Raw genomic sequence first — 22,671 nt, forward strand, 5'->3', positions numbered from 1 at the left:
CAGTTGAGGTGAAAGCATTTTTAGGTAATGCACTATCACAGATATGTCTGTGATTCAGAGATTGAAATAGTTGAGGTGCGTCCACACTGTCGAACAATGTCCGACGGACAAACATTGTTACCAATTAACAATTGTCTGCCGGTCTTTACCTTGTGAGCAGAGTAAAAGCATTGGCTAACAACCTCATCTGGTACCACTGTTTGTACCCAGATCTACTTCCATCGTTTCAACGCTTATGACGTCATCCTGCTTCGCCTGTGATATGGTAACAAGGTTTGTCCGTCAGACATTGTTCGACCGTGTGGACGCACCTTTAAATTCTCAAGTGTGATTGTAGTACACATTCTGTTCTCATGGAAATTGTATTGCAAAATATTTGGCTGTGTTAATGTATGCAAGGACAACATGGTAGGCCAAAGTACTTGACACTGCATTGACAATCAATATAGAACTGACACCTGTGGTTGTAGCTTTAAATCTCATATTATATAAAGGCTGCAGAGAGGAACAAGTTATAAGAGAAGGTATTCATAAATGAGGGAATACTACATGTTCAAGAATGCTTATCAAAAACCATCAGTATTAATGTCCCTTTTGGGATTGTGATATGAAGCACTAGTGTCTTGAGTAACCTTACAGAAAGATGATTGTCACCTTTCTGGTTCAAAGAAAGCTAAATGTGGTGTAGTACTGCCTATGTCCTATTCCAGTCAGGTAGGAGGACAGATTATATTAAAACTGGACTGAGAATTGGGAAAATGAGAAGAATCTGATCATGTTTCTTCCTACGGAAATATTTACAAATTTTTAGTCGATACATCTCAGACCTCTAAATAACAAACTCAGGAACATAACTAGTATTTACAAAGTCCAATTTTTTTTATTAATATAAACTTCACAACTACAAAAATGACTTTAGCTAGAAAATCATTATTATACAACAGGAATTACCTTACTAAATTAAATATAATTTCATCCTGTGATAAAAGCCACTCTACTTACAATATTTACAAAATGCTTGCTTCTGTAACTTACATATTAAAAGCCATATCTGGCTGATGTCTGCGCTCGTCTGGGAGTGCCTATTTCGTACACCTGCTGACGATGGGAAGACTCCTCCCTTCTCTGCTTTTCCTCGGCTCGAATCTTCAGAGTCTGCTGTGCCCTGTCCATCTCGGCTTCCATAGCTGCTTTGTGGGCCATTGCCATGCGTCTTTTCTCGATACGTGATGCCCCGCCCTCGTTGATGCTGTAAAACTTGTCACCAACTTCTGCCAGCCAACTGCCCTCGACCGCTGTGACGCACTGCATGTATTCCTTGCTGGTCATGACCAATTCGTGGTACACTATGTAGTCCGGGGTATAACCCATGCCAAACAATGCTGATGTTGGATGGAGATGGCAAGGAGTTCCCGTCCTAAGATTGACGTACTCCCCAATACCTTTGAGGCGACACGCTTGGTGGAAGTAGGCTGCACAAATGCACTTCCGCACCAGGTCTTCGTCCATGCCACAACTCACCAACTCGAGTTTCTGCTGTTCCATGATGTCGTGGAGCTGTTGCCTCACTTCGCGGACCTTTTTCAAAGCTTTGAAGTGCAGGAAGTGCTTATTGCACCAGTTCATTGAATACTTCTGGGTGCGCCACTGGCGATAAATGTTGAGATAAGTCAGGTGATCTGACTCGGGTACTTGAAACTTCTCGCGCATGGCATCGGCTTCCTCTTCGCGACCCTTTGGGCGGTAAAACAGTGCAGGTACCGATAACATAGATACAATGGTTAGAATTTCTTCAGAGCACCCCATATCTACCCCTGCTAACAACATCTTCGACAGTGCTGGATCCAAGGGAAATTCTACCATGGCACGGCCCAACTTGGTGAGAACACCCGTGTTGTCTAAAGCACCTAGGGTCCACAACTGGTACTGTGAGTTCAGTAAGTTATCCTGGGGAGGGGGGTCCATAAAATGAAACTTCAGTAGGTCCTCAACACCAAGGGACTTGAGCAGAAGCACAACATTTGCCAGGTTTGTCCTCTGGATTTCGGGGACAGTTGTTGCCAAGAGTTCATCTTTATACTGTCTTTCTGTGTACAAACGATAACACATGCCGGGCCCTGTCCTACCTGCTCGTCCGAGCCGTTGATTGGCATTGGCTTGGGACACTGGATACACCTGCAAGCCATCCATACCCACTCTTGGATTGAACACTTTTAGCTTGCAGTAGCCTGAATCAACCACATACTTTATACCATCAACAGTTAAGGAGGTTTCCGCAATGTTAGTAGCCACGACACACTTGCGTAGACCGTTAGGAGCTCGTTGAAAGATCTTGGCCTGGAGATCAGATGGCAGCTGTGAATATATGGGAAGGACAGCCAGCTGTGGAGCATTGTCAATTTCATCCAACTTTTCAACAATCAGTTCACAGGTGACTTCAATGTCCTCCTGACCTGGCATGAAGACAAGAATGTCTCCTTCGTCTGCTTGGAGGTGAATCTGCAGCGCTTGCTTGACTGCCGCTTCGACGTAGTCTTCGACAGCATTACGAGAGAAGAATAATTCCACTGGGAATGTGCGTCCGGGAATTGTGAAGACGGGAACTTCACCAAAGAACGTTGCAAATTTTTGTGCATCCATTGTGGCCGATGTCACGATCAGTTTCAGATCCTGCCTCCTGGCAACTACCTCACGAAGCAGTCCAAACAACACGTCCGTACTGAGTGACCTTTCGTGAGCTTCGTCCATGATGACGGCGCTGTAATTATCCAGGTCACTTTCCCTCAAGCACTCTCTAAGCAAGATACCATCAGTCATGTACTTGATGATTGTTTCCTCAGTGGTGCAGTCTTCAAAACGGATGGCATAACCAACCTCTTTGCCCAGATGTGTCCCCATTTCATCTGAAACTCTCTTGGCCACAGACATGGCAGCAACACGTCTGGGTTGGGTACACCCGATGATTCCGTGCTCACTGTAGCCATCTTCATGTAAATACTGAGTTAGCTGAGTTGTTTTTCCACTGCCTGTTTCTCCAACGATAATGACGACTGAATTTTCTCTAATGATACGCAACAGTTCTTCTCTTACGGCAAAGACGGGAAGATACTGTCTCTGCTGTTTGACAGTTTTCTTCAGAGCAAATTCACTGCTTGCCTCGCCGGTATTCTTCATGTGTTCGGCAAACTTCTGGTCTGCTTTGTAATCAGTCTCTCCCTCTTCTATGTTTCTGTCGTCTCTTTCGTCTTCCTTCTTGACTCCGATGAGGTCCCCTAGCTGAGTTCCAGCAAGTTCCCATTCCTTTTTTGCTGCCTTTCTTCTTTCTCTCTGTTCACGCCGACCCTTCACAACTGCCGAGCCTTTCCTTGACACAATTGCCATGTCAGAAGTTGAGTCCTTGACGGGAATCACTGGTTCTGGCTGTTTGGTGAAGACAATTCTGCCATCTAAAAATGGAGGAACAATGTTGTGGACCAATATATGAACTCTGTTTGTGAATTCCTCTTCAAAATCTTCATCGTAATCAATCTTCTGGACTACACCACTGGTTAACATCCTGTTGGTTTCCCAGAGTTCATTATCTTTGTGAATCTGTCTTTGCTTGGCACTCATTTTTCTCTTGTTCTTTTCCACTTTCTCGGTTTTTCTCTTCTCGTACTCTGCCGAGACATCTGAGAACGGATTGTTGGTGTCGTCGTAGCCCTGATCCATGTCGTACCACTGACGATCCAGTCTCTTCTCCTCTTCCTCCCATCGCTCTCTTTCCTCATCGTCCTCAAACTCCATCTCTCCTTTGTTGCGTCTCTCAGACATCCAGACGTTGTCTTTATAAGATGGCGTTGGCAGAGGTGTTTTATCGCTCAGTTGGTGCCCCTTCCTACCCGGTGAATTTCTCTCTCTTATGGATCTACTTGAACTTCTGATGGACCAGTCTGGATCACGGGATTTATGGTGCACTGATGGAGTTGGCATATCCCAGGAAGATGTCTTAGAGGGAGTGTTATCGTCGTCGTCCCATGACGAATGCGATGGAGTGTCTTTCACGCCTGGTATACGTGGAGTTTCAGGGGCATCTGAAAATCTAGGCGTTCTGCCAGATCTCTCGGACCAGTCGTGTCCGGCAGATCTTTCTGAAAAGTCACCCCTGTCAGACCGAGCACTGAAATCATTTCGTCTCCTCTCACTTCTGTCATTTTCCCTCCTTTCACTCCGATCGTTCTCTCTCCTGTCTCTCCTGTCATAGTCTCTTCTCTCCGATCTGTCGTATCTGCGTCTGTCACCTCTGTCTCTGGAGTATTTATAATCCCTCTCTCGCCTGTCTCTGTCCTTACGATCGTCATTAGAGCTTCTTCTCCCTTCTTGCTCTCTGTCATTTTTTGATGAGGCATGAACATACTTATCTTTCTGTTTTCTCTGCTTTTCCATCATTCTACTCTGTATATCTCTATTAACACCACCAGTGTATGTTGGTGTTTCATCGTACCTGGCTCGGTATTCCCTGTCTTTTGGCTTCTCCGGTTTGGTTTTGTTCTCATATTCTTCCTCGCCATCACTTTCACTGTCACTTGAGGACGAAGAACTGTGCTTACTCTTTGCCTTCTTCTGCTTCTCGAGGTCTTCATCTTCTCGTATTTTCCTCTTCAGGGCAGCTAATTTATCCAGTCCCAGTAAGGACCCCCTTACAGGTATGGCTGGCTTCTTGAATGTATCATCACCGTCTTCTTTCTTAGTCTTGCGGATGATGAGGCCCCCTCCTCCGCCAGACGAGCCCTCCAAGATATGTGACATTCCCTGAACGAATGAAAAAGTAATTACTATTAAAAATAAAAAATTTAAAGAACAAAGCACAAACAAAAAAAATTTAATGTTACTAATAAATGCCAGAACATAGGTCATCATGATGTTTTGGAAATTCAAATAGCAACCTAAGTATGGATATCCCTTACAAAAACGATTTTCATGAATTTTTTAAAATGAATTTTTTAAAATGAATCTTACCTCTCTATCATGATAACTATATTTCCCATGTCAGGTGGAAGGACAATAGTGTAAGAAAAGTAAAAAATTAATAAGTCGTTTAGTCTGAAGTGTCTATTCATCCATCCCTTTTGGGTGGTTGAGCGTCTACAGTTTTCCACTCATTTTGTTGTCAGCCTACAAGGACTCATCGGAGAGTGTTTATGTAATTTTGTTGATTAGATCATTATCTGAATTTGGTTTGGGTTTTCTTGTGTTTTATATTTGTCATTATATAGGAAATCTTCCAAAGAGAAGAAAGACAATTCGTTTCCAGTCTGCAGACCCAGCTTTACTCTTCAGTTTGCTATGGTCACACCCAACGTGTTAAATGTAGGAAGAACAATTGCTAGATCATCGTACTGGTTGGTCAGATGAAATAATGAAGTTATTTAAAGTATAGGCAGATAAGAATAAGAAGACAGAAAAAGATTTTTCTAACTCTAGGACAGGAAGTGAGGTTAGGAGTAAGTTTCTCATTTTTCCTCAACCTTCCAAACAGCAGCTCTTGCGGCTCTCCCTGTTTCCCTAGTAATGCTTCTCCTTCAAAATCTTCTCCTGAAAGGGCCCCCTGTATTGTTCAGGTTATGAGGTTTGGTAATTAGTAGCGATGTAGTCTTAAGGCTACTTGCTACTTCATTGGCCCAATTATGTACGTATTATTCATCCTTTTTCGAACTTGAAGTCTTATCCTCTGTCATCATCTTTCGTGATCCCCAGCCTGTCCTCTTTGATATCATATGGGAAAGAAACTTCCCTATGTCCAGTCAGAGCTCTTGTATATATATATATATGTAAGGGACAATGGAAATCAAGCAAAATATCAACATCCTTGCCAAAGAAATGTTTGCTGCCTTTTTTAAATGTTTGTGTTGTTTATGTTTATGATATTTACTGTTTAACCCTTTAACCCCGATTGGACGTATTAAACGTCGATATAAATTGTCAGTTGGGTGCTGATTGGACGTATGGTACGTTGATATAAATTTTTTTTTTTTTAAATTCGCAGAAAAATAGTTATAGGCCTACTAGGCGAAAACTTTTGAATCACGCACCTTGGGGGATGCTGGGAGCTCACGGATCAAGGCGTTGTTTTGTTTACAATCGTTACGCAGGTGCACAAGTGCGAATTTCTTTCTTATCGCACTAAAAAGTATCAGTGACACATTTCAGAAATTATTTCATCACTTTGACATAATTTTTGCACCATTTTATATTAGCCGTTACATGGAGTATTATATATGAAAATGTGCACAATTTCATGTAGAATATAACAATAAACAACTCATGGTTGTAGCTTTTATCAGTTTTGAAATATTTTCATATAAATAACGATAAGTGCCAAAATTTCAACCTTCGGTCAACTTTGACTACCGAAATGGTCGAAAAACGCTATTGTAAGCTAAAACTCTTATATTCTAGTAATATTCAATCATTTACCTTCATTTGGCAACAAATTGAAAGTCTCTAGCACAATATTTCGATTTATGGTGAATTTATGAAAAAAACTTTTTCCTTACGTCCGCGCGGTAACTCTTCCGAAAAAATCATAAATTTTTTCATCCGATTGTCGTAATGTTTGCACCATTTTAAATTAGCCGTTGCATAAAGTTTTACATATAGAAATGTGCGCAATTTCATGTAGAATACAACAAAAAACACCCCATGGTTGTAGCTCTTATCAGTTTTGAAATATTTTCATACAAATAATGATAAGTGCCAAAATTTCAACCTTCGGTCAATTTTGACTCGACCAAAATGGTCAAAAAACGCAATTGTAAGCTAAAACTATTACATTCTAGTAATATTCAATCATTTACCTTTATTTTTCAACAAATTGGAAGTCTCTAACACAATATTTCTATTCATGGTGAATTTAAGAAATAAACTTTTTCCTTATGTCCGCGCGGTAACTCTTCCAAAAAAATCATAAATTTTTTCGTCCGATTGTCGTAATGTTTGCACCATTTTAAATTAGCCGTTACATAAAGTTTTATAAATGAAAATGTGCGCAATTTTATGTAGAATACAACAAAAAACAACCTATGGTTGTAGCTTTTATCAGTTTTGAAATATTTTCATATAAATAATGATAAATAGAAAAAATTTGTCCTTCGGTCAACTTTAACTCGACCGAAATGGTCGAAAAAAACTGCAATTGTAAGCTACAACACTTACAGTCTAGTAATATTCAATCAATTACCTTCATTTGGCAACAAACGGGAAGTCTCTAGCACAATATTTCGATTTATGGTGAAATTTTGAAAACAGCTTTTTTTTACGTCCGCGTGTTACGAATTCATGCATCATTTTGTGATAGTATTTTCTCTGTGTTGCCTTAATTGTTTTACAATATGTTATATACCAAAATGATTGCAATTTAGTGTACAATACAACAGGAAAAAAAATTAACTCATTAGCTTTAACAGTTTTGCTCACAGCGCGATTTGGATACAATTATATATGATATTTTGTTTTCGCTCTATCATATATCCCATTATTTATATATGATAATGATATTTTTTTCATTTCTGATGGTTGCATACTAAACTTCACGCAATGACAAAAAAAGCAGCCAAAAATGAAATCTTAATCTTGAAAACCAAACGTGCTGTGATTTTTTGAAAAAAAATTTTTTTCCGCTTCGGCGCTCACTCCCAGACCCTGCCGGCATACGGGAAACGATTTTTATTATACCCCTTCGGCGTTAAAGGGTTAAGATGTTATGTTCACTCTCAAGAGGCATAATGATAGCTAATGAATTATAGGGATGCAGTAGTAGGCTGAAAATTCACCAAAGGCTTATGCTTATATGATAAATTGGAGTGTATGCGGCTTATGGAGTTGGGGCTAATGTAAGCAGGCCCAGCAGATATTTTGTTGTGAAAATAATCTATGGTAAATGACTGAGCAGCGGCATAGCAGCCACCGATCCCAGAATGCAACCACCTTCCTAAAAAAGTACTTGAATTCGCTGCTAAGAGCATCAGTCAAGAGTCGTAGCCCATCCTGACAGCAAAACCGAGACCTCGACGTTCCTCTTGAAGTAAATGTTTTCTCCTAAATTACGAAATAATGGCATAATTGAAGTACTTTAATGGGAAGAGGCCAAGTTCCAAGAGAGGTAGCCGCTACGTCACGATTTGGTCATTTGCCCTAACCTGACTTAACTTTATAGGCTTAGCCTTGAATACCGTGTCCTAAGCTAGCCTGGGGGAGGGGAGGGGGTACCGTCTTTAAACCCAATTCATGAACCCCCTACTCTAGGTTAGGTTAGGCTACGTAGGTATAGCTATGGCCTATGCATAGGTTAGGCCTGTTCGTCTACTAAGCACTTAATTACTTACATTTTTCAACTTATAAACTTAAATAAGACATGAATATATGTTATTAATGCTAATAATAATAATAATATAAAGCCTGCCGCATCCCACATAAGAAAAGCCATTAGGGGTCACGGGCCACAACTTGACTGCCACATACTAGGTATCTCAATTAAATATCGATCCAGGACCAATAATACATTACAAAGTATCAGATCATTCAACGAAAAGGTCGTATTTTCCATCCTCACCTAAATATGTCGATATTTCCATGAACTAGATTAAAAGAACGAAAAAAACGTTAGCTTCCTGGAACGTAGTTTGCTTGTGTCGCTATCTGATGCAGCCATTGAGGCGGCGGCGGAATGCAGACTCAGTATTATCTCTCCACTATTTTTACTTATTTATGAGCCTTTTTCAAGGAAAAAATGATTGAAATATTATTAAAAGATACAAATATGATTATATAAAACTATATTGTACATACAAATAATTATATAAACATCAAATACGATTAATTCTTACGATAATGTAATAGTATATATCGTACGTTAATTTTAGACACATTTCGGCAACATATATGAGAATTATTATGTAATATACCCATTATACATTATAAATTGATTATTATAAATTAAAATATCTTATAAATTAAACTTAAACGTTTATATTCCAGCATCTTGAAGTGATAATATAACTTTTTAAAGAAGAGATACTATTAAATATATTCCGGCCTTTGGAGAGTTGCAGAAAATGTCGATGTAAACAAAACTTCTTGGTTGGTTGGTTATGGGTCGAGGCAATGTCTTTACAACGGCGCCTTTTAATCTTACGTTACTTTTAATTGTTGAGCTCTTTCATTCTTTTTTCTCTTTTTTTCCACATCATATATAAGGTTTCTTTTTCTTATTTGATTATGATCTTCTCTAAATAGAAATTTTTCCAACGATTTAACTTTCATTCTCTTCATATGGTTGCTAAAGGCCAATTGCTCTAATGCGTTCTTCTCTGTAAATGAAACAGTATAAGAGAAAATGAAAAATATCTTCTTCTGTATTAACACAAAAAGGACAAGGGGTGTTCCCATTCTGATGTCTCTTTGTAATATTTAAATGCAGTGAGTTGGTTCTGGCTCTAAAGAGAAGTATCGAACCAAAAGTGTTGTCGTAAATGTCATCATCTTTTATTTCACTTTTCCACATTTTATTAATATATTTACGGTCACTTTATTTTCAAGGTCTTCTTTCCACTTCACTGTGTCCTAGATTTTGGCTTTGTCCTTAATTTTTGTTTTGGACATTCCTTCTAATTTTCTTAAATTAATTTTAATTTCATGCATGTACTTTTCCACCATTTTCTTTCCTTTTCTTGCATATCTAATAATTTTCTTCGGCAAATCTTTCCGTGCATTTATAGTATTATTTACATAACTTAGCTTTCCACTTACAATTCTGCTTTTTACGGAAGATGTTCCTATCTCCCCCCTTAATGTGGCTACTACTTTACTTCTACAAGCTCCTAATATTTTTCTATAAACCCCATTCTCTATTCTTTGCAATTTTTCTATTTCTGTGTCTGTTAAATAAAGTACATTGGTCCCATATTCAATCTGAGGTGTGCTTCTATTTCGTCTTTTATCAGCATCAGGAATACTTTGTATGATATATTTAATAAAGCTATTGGCCTTAGATCCTTAGCCCTTGTTTTCTTTTCTTTTCTATCATTTTCGTTCTCGATTTCTTCCAAGATTCGGACTTTTCTTTGATTTCTAGCTCCTTGTTGTAGCATCTAACTAATACTTCTATTCAGGTTTTGTTCTTCATGCTTTGTGAAGCTCTGGTTTAATTCCGTCTGGGCCTGCAGCTTTTTTTGCTTTGAGCTTACTTAGGCAAGCTATGACTCTCTCCTCGGTTATAAGAGGTTCCTGCATTGGTATTATCTTTCTTTAGCATTCCATCAATAGGTCCATGTGTTCCCTTAGTACATTTGGGAATCTATAGTCTCCAATTCTTGTGGAATCATCTACTTCTGCCATTTCATTCTTATATTCCATCCTTTTCTCTTCATTCCAGATTTCCTTTATTTTATTTTCATGTTTACTACTAATGGTTCTCCAATAATTCACTAATTCGTCCTTTGTTTCAGCCTCATTCAGCTTGCTTCCCTGTTCATTATATAAATGTATAACTTCTTTTCATGTTTTTTTTGCCTATTTCTTAACTTACCAATATTTTCCCAGAGTTCTTTTTTTGTGTTTCTTCTTATTTCTTGTGTTATTTTCTTTTCATATATAGTTATCGCTTCTTTTATTATTAGCTGCACTTCCTTTTTCTTTTGCATATATTTCTTCTCTAGACTTTCCTTTACGACATTGTCTCTCTCATTTCTTTTCTTCCTATTCAGCTCTTTCCTTTCCTTAATACCTTTTCTTATTTCTTCATTGAACCAGGGTTGCTCTTCTACCTTTTCCTCTTTTAGCATCTTTCTCCTATATGTTCTCACTAGCTTGTCTTCTCGTTCTTTTATTGATAAGTCCATTTCTGAGATTCTGTCTATGTCTTTATCTATTAAGATCTCTTCTAGTTTTTGAATAAAGTCATTTAGGCTACCTTCATCTGTTTTGAAGTATTTGACTTCCTCCCATTAACCCTTGTTGAGATTCCTATTCTGTCCTTTGAATGTCAAGTTAATGGTAACTAGGTTATGGTCAGAGATATCAAATTCATTTTTGTCTTCATCAATTACCACCTCATCAAAATTTTCATAGAACTTCTCATTGACTAAAGCAAAATCTATTACACTTTTCATCTGCATCCTCTCCCATGTGTAGACTCCAGTGCATCTGTCTTCTCCATTAAGTAGTATTAGCCTATGCTCATTCATCCATTCTAGTAATATTTCCCCGTTTCAGTCTGTATTCTGGTGGCCTAAGAAACCTACATGGCCATTAAAATCTCCTATTATTAATAATGATTCTTGGTCATTTATGTTTTTAATAATGTTTTCACAGTCCAATTTGACTGCTTTATCTCTATGTTTATCCTCCTCTGTATTTCATGCTGATAAGTATAACAACAAAATATGAATAATATTATTGTATATTTTACATTTAGCATACAATAGATATTACTGCCCATTTTCCCCTTTCACTTTTCATCTTTACTAAAATTGGTCTTGGCCTAGGGTCTCTGTCTCTATCCTGTTCCCCTGTAGTATTACTGGGTACCTACATCCTATAATTTCTTCCTAATCTACTTACTTCTACTATTTCAATGTCTCTTAGCCCCAGTTCCTCCTTGAACAGCTGGCTACAGGTTTCCGTGTCGTTTTTAAGCCTAGTTTCATTATTTCCTTCCAAGCATTCCTTAATGTTGTAAATAACAAGGTTATTTTTACGTTTTTCTTCTAAGCCTCGTTTCACTTCCTTCAGCTCCTCACTGAGTTTCATTATTACTTCTTCTAGGGCACTCATCCTGTGCACGAAAGTTTCACTTAATGCCTTCATCATCCGGTACTCAGTTTTCATAATCTTATAAGTTCCATTGCATTTTCCACAAAACCAGTTGAGGCTTTTATTTTTCTGTACTAATTTATAATCTTCCTTACTTACTTTGACGCAGCCATTGTGAAACCAGCTGTCACAGTAATCACAGGCGATGCCATACTAATTCTTTGTTACCTACTTCTCGCAGGTGGCACAATCGTCCGGTTGAGTTTCTTCTTCCGAACCAGAAGTAATGTCTTCCTTGGGATTCTCATCCTTATATCTATTAGTGATCTTTTCTTTAGCCATTTTTATTGGAATTTACCTACGACCTTTCGTGTAAACTATCGACAAGAGGCGTTATACGGCGGTATCAAATTTTCGGTTTGTTTACATCTTCATTGGATTTCGTAATGAGAAAATTCGATCCCAAAATACCAATCTATATATACACTTTATTCCCTCTAAATTTGTATATATAGAAATCGCAATTGATTTTCAAATACAAAGAGACATTAGAATTGATCGCTTTAAATGATTAAAGATACGAAAATGGGCTATATGATAAACGTAAAATTTAAATAAAATATTCAAATACACATATAGTGAATTAGTTTTTGAGTTTAGAGGTCTATCAATCTTAAAAGCTAATGAAAACTAATGATACTTCCTGTTACGCCGTGGAAGAAGATATCTTTTTGGGAGAGAGAAAGGGAGAGAGGGAGAGAGAGGAGGAGAGAGAGAGGAGAGAGAGAGAGAGAGAGAGAGAGAGAGAGAGAGAGAGAGAGAGAGAGAGAGAGAGAGAGAGAGAGAGAGATTCTGTGTTTCTGAAGCACATTCAGTGTGTCAAATATCAGATTATGCTCAATTAAATTATGCTTGAACCATCGAAAATATAAGAAACCAGAAAACAAATAGATTTTCTATAGAATTGTTTATATATCAAATTATATTCTCATTATCATCCAGTGAAAAACGAGTGTGATGCATAAAAAATAACTCATCTTAAAAGATTCTGCTCAAGAAGAAAAAAGTGATAGGGACAGTGTTCTTAAAAGCTCCCGTTCTAAACTTTCTAATACACCACCTTTCGTGCTAATGGCGAGACCTCACTCAAATGAGAGCCGGAGGGGGAAGGAACCAAAAAGACTGTCTGGGGGCATAGACTGATGATCCCAAATTGAACTTGCTCTCATTAAGAGACTTTCGTTTCACTTTCGAAACATGAAAATGTGCTTGTAAGGGAGTGGCTCGAGGTGATTTGCTGAATTTGTAAAGAGATGTTCTGTATTTGATAAACAGTTCTGTAGGTTACCGTTCCTTTGGGGGGGGGGGGGGGGGGATGTTTAAATAGGTATATGAAAATATACAGCATGTAAGCCATTGCAAAATGTTTGTTTGCATTTGAACAGGAATTCAAGTCGCAAATCTACACAGCTGAAAAAAAATTTTCATTGCTCTCCTCTGAAAAATCAAGATGCAATAATTGCGATGCTTACTTCATACATCATTCATCGAAATCATCATTATACACTAAATAAACAAGCATAAAACGCATTCTCTTGCAATTATCTCGAAATTGAACAAAAGAGTACAAATAAAATCCCATTTCACGTTTCCACAAAAAAAGAATAAATAAAATAAAAAACAAACATCTGGGCCACCCAACCAAGAGTCGTGATACACACTCTCGATAGATAGATGACTCCCGTCCTTCTCCCCAACCCCCTCCCCCGTCAATCGGACGAAAGGGAAAGCTGCTGCCGTGCTGTATACAGACCAGCAGACAGCAACAGTTCTCGAGGTCTGTGATGAATCCCTCTTCCAGATGACGGCCCAACCGTTTGCATTGCGTGCTACTTCCAAGTGTGTTTAGGAGACCTGGTGTTTGTGGATCTCTTCTTCTTCTTCTTCTTCTTCTTCTTATAAAGTAAGGACGACGAGAATGAGATGACTTACTTTGCGTTGCTTTCCCACGCGAAGATCAATCGAGTGCTTTGAGTGATCTGCTTAGTAATGCTTATAGATTGCCTTCAAGGTCACTTGAATATGGCCAAAGAGAAGATTTCTTTTATTTTTTGTTTAACTTTTGAAGCGCAGAGGCCGGTAGGATGGGCAACCCATTACGGTAATGTAGATCAGGGCCAAACCTCTATTTTCCTTGGCTGGAACACACCAAAGTTGACATTATAGATAATATATATATATATATATATATATATATATATATATATATATATATATATATATAAACAAATACCACAAGAAAATTTCAGGCAGAAGGTCATCCTCCAGTGGTGCTCGCTATGTACTGAAGTGACACATCTGTGATTTTTAAGTATATATATATATATATTATATATATAACATATATATATATATATATATATATATATATATATATATATCCTCTAACAAAGCAAATGTAATCCATCATTACGAAAAACCACGATGTCAACAATCTCGAGCAATTTTTCATGGGATCTAATTCAGATAATGACAAGCAAATGACTACCTGGATTGCGCATCGTCTTATTTATTTTTCTTCATACCGCCTAATGTTTACCTTCATGTCGATGGAAAGTTGGAATCTATTTGAACTCGTTGCATAATCCAGCCTTCGAAAGGCCTGTTACGTGTAACCAGTTCTTTGCATTGCCGTCGAAATATTGTTGAAATTACGCTGCTGTTTGAATCGGTATTGCATGAGGGGGGCGTTATCATTCGATTATATTTATGTAACCGTCACTACTTACGTATGATTACCATTATTAGACTATTCAACAACTATTTTATAATTTATTTATAAATTTAAAGTCAATATCAAGCCTTTGCGAGTTGATGAAATGGTGAAATTTAACGCAGGAAAGTGAAAACAAATTAGAATTTGCAAAGAACAACTCCATGTAAACAAAACCTCAAGGAGGTGATGCTTATCTTGCGGATTTAAGAATCCCCTTACTTAAATATGGACGTCCAAGATCGCAGACCAGATGGGGAAAGTTGCAGACACAGTTCAATGAACGCAGATGCCATACCATTTCTCTATGGCGGTCTCTCTCTCTCTCTCTCTCTCAGATAGGTTGATCTTATATTGATCTAAATCTCTCTCTCTCTCTCTCTCTCTCTCTCTCTCTCTCTCTCTCTCTCTCTCTTTTAGCTCTCTCTCTCTCTCTCTCAGATAGTGGTTGATCTTATTGATCTTAATCTCTCTCTCTCTCTCTCTCTCTCTCTCTCTCTCTCTCTCTCTCTCTCTCTCTCTCAGACAGGTTGATCTTATATTGATCTTAATCTCTCTCTCTCTCTCTCTCTCTCTCTCTCTCTCTCTCTCTTTTAGACATGTTGATCTTATATTGATCTTAATCTCTCTCTCTCTCTCTCTATCTCTCTCTCTCTCTCAGATAGGTTGATCTTATATTGATCTTAATCTCTTTCTCTCTCTCTCTCTCTCTCTCTCTCTCTTAGACATGTTGATCTTATATTGGATCTTAATCTCTCTCTCTCTCTCTCTCTCTCTCTCTCTCTCTCTCTCTCTCTCAGATAGGTTGATCTTATATTGATCTTAATCTCTTTCTCTCTCTCTCTCTTCTCTCTTAGACATGTTGATCTTATATTGATCTTAATCTCTCTCTCTCTCTCTCTCTCTCAGACAGGTTGATCTTATATTGATCTTAATGTCTTCCCCTCCTCTCTCTCTCTCTCTCTCTCTCTCTCCCACATAAGTTTACTATGTAAATGAAATATAGAAATTATATATTTATAATTGCAAGGCAAAAGTAGTGATACCGTTCGAAAATAATACTTAGAAATTATTACTATTATTACTATATTATTTTACAAGTTATTGTTCTGATTCGTGACCTAGTCACTTGGTTGGGTCTCAGGCCACACTGTCACCCACTGTCCCCTCAAAGATACCTGATTTTGACGAAGAAAACGATTGCTATAAATCTACTAAAGAAGAGGCAGTTAACTATTTCTTTAAAAAATATTATTACATTCGACTTGATTATTAACCTCTGAGAGAGAGAGAGAGCGAGAGAGTCTGGTCAGCTGAACCATAGAGGAGATGGATAACTCTTTTCAAAAACATTACCATGTTCGACTTTCTTAAAATCAGCTTCTAAGAGAGAGAGAGAGAGTCTGGTGGTCGGTCAGCTGCTGTCTTTCCGCTGAAAAACTGTGTCGATCAAGATGTAAACAGATGTCAGTTTCCTGACATGTGTTTGATATTCCCGGATCTTGAAGGTTTTTGGAGCAAAAAAAAAATATATATACATATGTATATATATATATATATATATATATATATATATATATATATATATACATATTCATATATTTATACTTATTTACTTATAAGTGGGAGCCTTAACCCCTATAACGTACATACTTACTTCTTGTCAAAGAACATTTTAGTAATCTTACAATTAGAAAAATCATAACATTTTCTGTTTTATGTAGTGAGAAAATCTCTCTCTCTCTCTCTCTCTCTCTCTCTCTCTCTCTCTCTCTCTCTCTCTCCTCTCCTACTTTCCTTTTCTTTTGTTCTCTATTATCCCATTCACTTCCTGGTCTCGTTTCCTCTTTTTGTTTCGTCTTAAGCTATGTCACTTTCACTCTCTATTGTTTATTGTATTTTCCTCTTCTCTTTCTTATTCTTCTCTTCCTTCTTCTTTCTCCATCTTCTTCTTCTTCGCCAATGGATTTTATGACCATTTGTCCCTTGTTCACAGTTGCATTGCATTTTCCATATGTAGTTTAACATTTTCCCGTCTCACTCAACCATTTTAGTGTAAAATGGCTAATTTATTCCCGTGCAGAGGCCGACGGGGGTGTCAGTCTCATGGGGTTTTATAAGCCTGGCCTGGTGATGACAGGGAAATTTAATACGTACTGAAGAACGTACAGATTTTAAAGGGTAAATCAAGAACACATGAATGGCATTGTACCAAATTTTTTGGAGATGTTGGTGAGAATCTCTGACTCACATTTATCTTCAAAATACCTTATATAATGATTAATAAAATAAATGACATATTTTATAATGAAATTATAAAAAAAACGTTGTATTTATGATAATGTGGAAATGAAAACCCGAGATTTCAGCTTACAACCTTGACACGAAATCGGGGAAATATATAATAAGATAAATCTGACAACAATTTGATATCTAAAGAAGCATACTTGTAAATAAAGACTGCATAAGTATCCCGTCTTGGCCTCTCTCTCTCTCTCCAGCCTGGCATGGCAACAACAGCACAACAACAGACGAACAACAATTACAAACAACTTATAATTTATGGCCAACATTACGCAAACATCACCGAGAGACGGACGACAGATACGACAATTTTAGCGACATAATGTACGACGCCTGATGCCGCGGGCAATGACGTAATCGACAAGTAATACGGAAGGGGGAGTGATGTTGGTGCAAGATAACATCCCTGGATAACGAGACACCGATCATTATCTCTGGTTGAGTATTGACTCATAATAATGAGTGGTTTTATTCACCTGACCATTACTATAAACCTCATTTATGAAAGTATGGGAGGGGCACGTGACTTCCTCGTAGTCCTGGGGAGATAATTACGGAATTGCAGCGGAATAACGAGGCGTATTCATTATAATTATTAAATCTTTCGAAAGGTTTGCCAAACTCGATATGGAGGTCATTCACCTCCATGGAGACGATTCAGCAGTAGTACCCTGCTTTCCCTCGGAACTGTGAGTGGCTCCTTGAGGATCTGGAAAGAACTGTTGCATCGTGCTACACTTAATCAATCAATTCTTCTCTGTATTGACTGATTTCTTGACTGCCAAATCAAGAAGAACTCGTATAGGTCTAGCGAAGGTTCGACCGAGTAGTAGCTAGACTCATGGACTGTTTATATCTGCCATCCTTCACCAACGCCTTGTTCTTCAACGGTCCTTCGTCTCCAAAGAAGGACAACCTTCTCGAGTCCTTCCTGCACTGATAAGGATAGGATATCGAAGCTCGTGATGGGAGGAAGAGGTCCTTTAATGTAGATCCTCAAGGAGGCTTGAATGATAAGTGGGAGTGAGAGTGGTAGTAGGGGAGTGTCGAGCTCTATTGGTAGTAATGGGTTACAGTGAGGTTAGAAGGCCAAAGGAGAGAGAGAGAGAGAGAGAGAGAGAGAGAGAGAGAGAGAGAGAGAGAGAGAGAGAGAGAGAGAGAGAGAGATCTAACCCGCTGGATAGAGAAAGGCGATTAACATACTTGAGAAAGTAAAGCATTATGTCTCTTGTTGTTTCACTGAATCTTCTTAAAAGACGAGACACGAAAGTTGATTCTAACTCTAGTTGAAAAAAGGCAAATATTTCTTAAAATCTCAAAAAAAAGAAGAAGAAATCGAACTTAAAAGACGACGAGAAACTAAAATACAATAAAATAAAGATGAGAAAACTAAAATATAGATATAAAAATAATGAAAATTCACGAAAGATTTAGAGAAACAACAGAATCACGAGATGAACATCTGCTTGAGGTAGCGAGAAAAAAAAAACCCTCCCCTAATTTATGGGCTTTACATAATTTTTCTGTACAGGAGAAAACACATGTCTGTGGTCTTCTGTGGTTGTCTGGGAGATTCTTAGGCATCGACACGTTTGGTTGGGGCTCCGTTCAAAGGGCAACACCAGGCATCTTAATCACTTTAATTGTTTACTGTCACTTAAAGAGCAAAAAGAATGAAGACTGTTAAAATTGGAAAGACTAGGACCGGGTGTTTGTGGTTTTAAAGAAAATTTCAATTCGCTAGTGAATTTTTAAAGTGTATTGTGGTCTTTCATTCCTTGTAAGACCTTTTGACTACAGAAAAACATTTTTTCAGAAGTTTTGGTTTTTCATGATCATTCTATGACTGTAAAGACCTTTTAATTGCAAAAAAGACTAGTTTTTTCAGAATTTTCTGTATTTAGTGGTCTTTAATTCATGTAAGACCTTCTGAATACAGAGACATTCATTATTTTCATAAGTTTTGGTTTTGATAGTCTTTTTATGTTTGTAAGACTTTTTAACTACAAAACACTTTAATTTCTTTTCAGAATTCTATGTATTTAGTGGTCTTTCAGGCCTTATAAGACCGTCTGACCCCAGAAAGACTTTTTCACTCAGAATTTTCTGCTTCTAGTGGTCTTACATTACTTGAAAGACCTGACTATAGAAAGTCTTGCTTTTTGAAGGATATTTTGTTTCCAGTGGTCTTTCACTGATCGTAAGACCTTTTAACCACAGAAAGCCTCTATATTTTCAGAATGTCCTGTTTTTAATGGTCTTTGATTCCTTGTAAGACCTTTTGATAAAAAAGTCTTGCTTTTCTCTGAATGAAATATCTACTGTGGTCTTTCATCGCATGTAAGACCTCGAGATTGAAAGTAAACTTGAACAGATTCAAGATATTTCTTTTCAAACTGTCTGTAAGTAGTCTGTAAGACCTCAATTTGTCAAATTTAGTTTCATAGGAGAGAGAGAGAGAAGAGAGAGAGAGAGAGAGAGAGAGAGAGAGAGAGAGAGAGACTCATTCTGAGGAAAAAAAAAGCTCTTAGCATCTCTTCAACGTATCTCTTGCTAATTGCCCCCAAATAGAAAGCTGTCAAAAGCTTCACACTTTTTGTTCCAGTGATCATCTGGCGTCTTTTCTCCTCTCTCTCTCTCTTTCTAGTTGGTCGTTCGTGTTGCTGGGTTTTTAAACAATTTTGCGCAACGTAAGATGGCTACCTTAAAAAAGGCATAAATTTTTTTTTATGGATTTCATACGTAATATCAATACGTCATAGTACCTCTGTCTGTCTGTCTGTCTCTCTTGAGGAAACCCAGGTTCGAGTCCACGGCGAAGGCAGGACAGTATCGTAGGTTGCAAAATTTTATAGGTATCTTATAAGTGTTTATATATGTATATATATATATATATATATATATATATATATATATATATATATATATATACATAAAAAACGAGGAAGCGAATCTGTACACTTTTGATATACTAAAAACAGAATTCTTTTGCAATTTAGAACATTATTTTATCAACAAAATACGTCTCTTTAACACCTAATGAGACACCGTCTCGAAGCTTTGAACAGTATTCCCGACCACGACGAATCACTAATTTGCAAACGAGCCTTGGAATTATGCTCAATAAACATCTGAACCAACGCCAGAAGTGCAATTAATCCCAGCTGGGGTAATTTAGAACCATTAGCAAGTGATGCTTTGTGATGCTTCATAACCACACTTCTATAACACGCTCAAACATCGGCCTAGCAGAAACATATTCAAATCTCCATAAACGTAGACCGAGAAGGAGGGAAAGTGCTGCTATCTTTGTGCGTGCTTGCGCTTCTGCTTTTTTTTTCTTTTCGTTTTTTCTGTTTTTCATGCGCATCTGTGTGCTCTAAGGTTGCTCTTTCGTGCCTGCAGGCGACTTGGGGAGACGTTTATGCAACCAAAAATATCTGGGAGGTTCTTGTTGGAGTGAAATGTAAACAATTGTAGTGCTATAGTACTAAACAAGGCGGAAGCTCCTTGGGGCGAAATGTTTAGCCCCTCGGGGATCAAAGTTATCATATGCAACCATTTCTATATTGTATGGTCGACAAACCATTATATTAATAAACGATACCTTCGTGTGGCCTTCTACTTTAGCTACTAAGACCATACGATACGGCGTTTAGTACTAGTAACTTGGTGTAAGTGACGCGTAGACGACAGGCCAAAGTTAAACCAAAAATACGTTTCTGGGATGTTCTTCTTTTTGGTATGAGGAGCAGGCGGAGTGGAATGTAAACAATGATTGGAGTAGTCTTTCTTTTTTTGGGGGGAAGGGTGAGGGCGTAAGAGTTCAACGGCCCCTATACCTCCTTGTCAAATGAAAGCGAGATGGTACTAAGGATTTTTTAAAGTAGTTATTAGTGTCCAGGGGTGGTGGTGGGGAATTTGAACTTATATTTGGCTTGATTATAGTTACAGTTAATATTCCCGTTTTCCTGTAAGTAGTGGATACCTTCCTGTATATGTATACTATATATATATAATATATATTATATATATATATAAGATATATATATATATATTACATATATACCTAATAAAAGGGGTCCATAAAAATTCCAAAATACAGAAAGAAAGTCCTATATTCAGAGACTGCTGAAGAGAGAGAGAGAGACAGCAGTCTCTGAAATATAGTATACTACTTACTTTCTATATTTTGGCGTTTTTATTGGCTTCTTTTATCAGATGGAATTCTGTTGTAACAGAACATATTTACCAGTCATATCTATATATATAGATACTATATATATATATAGTATATATATATATATATAGTATATATACTATATATATATAGGTAGATATATATATACTATATATATATATATAGCGATATATATATAGGATAGTATTATAGTATATAATATATATATGTATATATATATATATATAATATAGTATTATATATATATATATACTATATATATATATATATAATATATATATATATTGTATATATATATATATATATATATATGATACTATATATATATATATATAGATATATATATTTTATATATATATCTATATATATATATATAAATATACATTTATATTTATAAGCTAGAGATGTTTTTTTTGGTAAAAAAAAAGGAGAAAAAAATTTAACTATAAACCTACAGTTAAACATGTTCTCATTCTGGACGCTTTTGTATTATTATTATTATTATTATCATTATTATTATTATTATTATTATTATTATTATTATTATTATTATTATTATTATTATTATTATTATTATTACAAAAAGGAAGCTCTGATGAGATACAACAAAGCTAAAGAAAAAACGAATGAAAAATAAAGTAAAATAAACAAGACGAATGAATAATGAAGAAAAAATCATATGACGTTTTTGATGAAACCTGCAAGAAAAACATATAGGTACACTTCATTCTGCAACAGAAGCATCATGTTTTTTATAATAATTTTTCATATATATATTTTTTAAAATCTTTTGATGACACAATTTCTAAAAATTTCCGCTTTCAATCTCTCATCTCTGCTCCGTGATTTTCTATTTTCTGAAAATAAGTTATATATATAAAGATATAATATATATATATATATATATTATATATATTTATATATATATATATATATATTAAACATGACACGTGGAGTTTATTTTTTTGTCTCTCTCTCTCTCTCTCTCTCTCTCTCTCTCTGTTATTTTGGCAAAATACAGTTATTATTTTTACTACTTATTATATGGAAAAGCTGTTAAACCCATAAGTTGGCAAAGCCAGAATAGTCTCTCTCTCTCTCACTATATATATATATATATATATCTATATATATATATATATATATAATATATATATATGTGTGTGTGTGTGTGTGTATGTGTGTGTGTGTGTGTGTGTGTGTATAAATATATATATATGTAAGTTATTTTGGCAAAATACGATTATTATTATTGTTATTATCATTATTATTATCATCAAAAGCAAGGCTGTAACCTTTAGTCAGTAAAGCATAACAGTCTCTCTCTCTCTCTCGCTCTCTCTCAATTTTTTTCTCGGCAAAATGCAGTCATTAAACTGTATTCCATGTCAACGGCAGTTTTTTTTTTTTTATATATTTTTTATCCAGAATTTTTTATTTCTATGTATTCCAACCAATCGTATTCCATCCAACTAACTTTTAGAATTCTCGCTCTTTTGATGATCCCAATAAAACGCCCCCTTCAGTCTAGGGCGCGTTCCATCCAGCATGTAAACAATAAAGAAGAATCGTATAAAACTACTAGATTTCTCAATTAAGTCTC

The 22,671-nt window shown here is 36.6% G+C and overlaps 1 protein-coding gene across 1 annotated transcript; it reads right to left on the reverse strand.

Moving 5' to 3' along the window:
• Positions 1–860: 860 nt before the first annotated feature.
• Positions 861–8,720, reverse strand: LOC135203697 (pre-mRNA-splicing factor ATP-dependent RNA helicase PRP16-like). Its single transcript, XM_064233599.1, has 2 exons — positions 8,591–8,720; positions 861–4,791 (listed from the first exon to the last, which is right to left on the reverse strand). Exon 2 carries the CDS (start codon positions 4,786–4,788, stop codon positions 1,039–1,041), a length of 3,750 nt encoding a protein of 1,249 aa, XP_064089669.1. The 5' UTR covers positions 4,789–4,791; positions 8,591–8,720; the 3' UTR covers positions 861–1,038.
• Positions 8,721–22,671: the final 13,951 nt, after the last annotated feature.

The sequence above is a fragment of the Macrobrachium nipponense genome, chromosome 36 (assembly GCF_015104395.2).
Source record: "Macrobrachium nipponense isolate FS-2020 chromosome 36, ASM1510439v2, whole genome shotgun sequence".
NCBI lineage: Eukaryota > Metazoa > Arthropoda > Malacostraca > Decapoda > Palaemonidae > Macrobrachium > Macrobrachium nipponense.

Bases quoted from the DNA above. Each gene is read 5' to 3' on its own strand.
- LOC135203697 (XM_064233599.1), bottom strand. From the start codon at position 4,788: ATGTCACATATCTTGGAGGGCTCGTCTGGCGGAGGAGGGGGCCTCATC.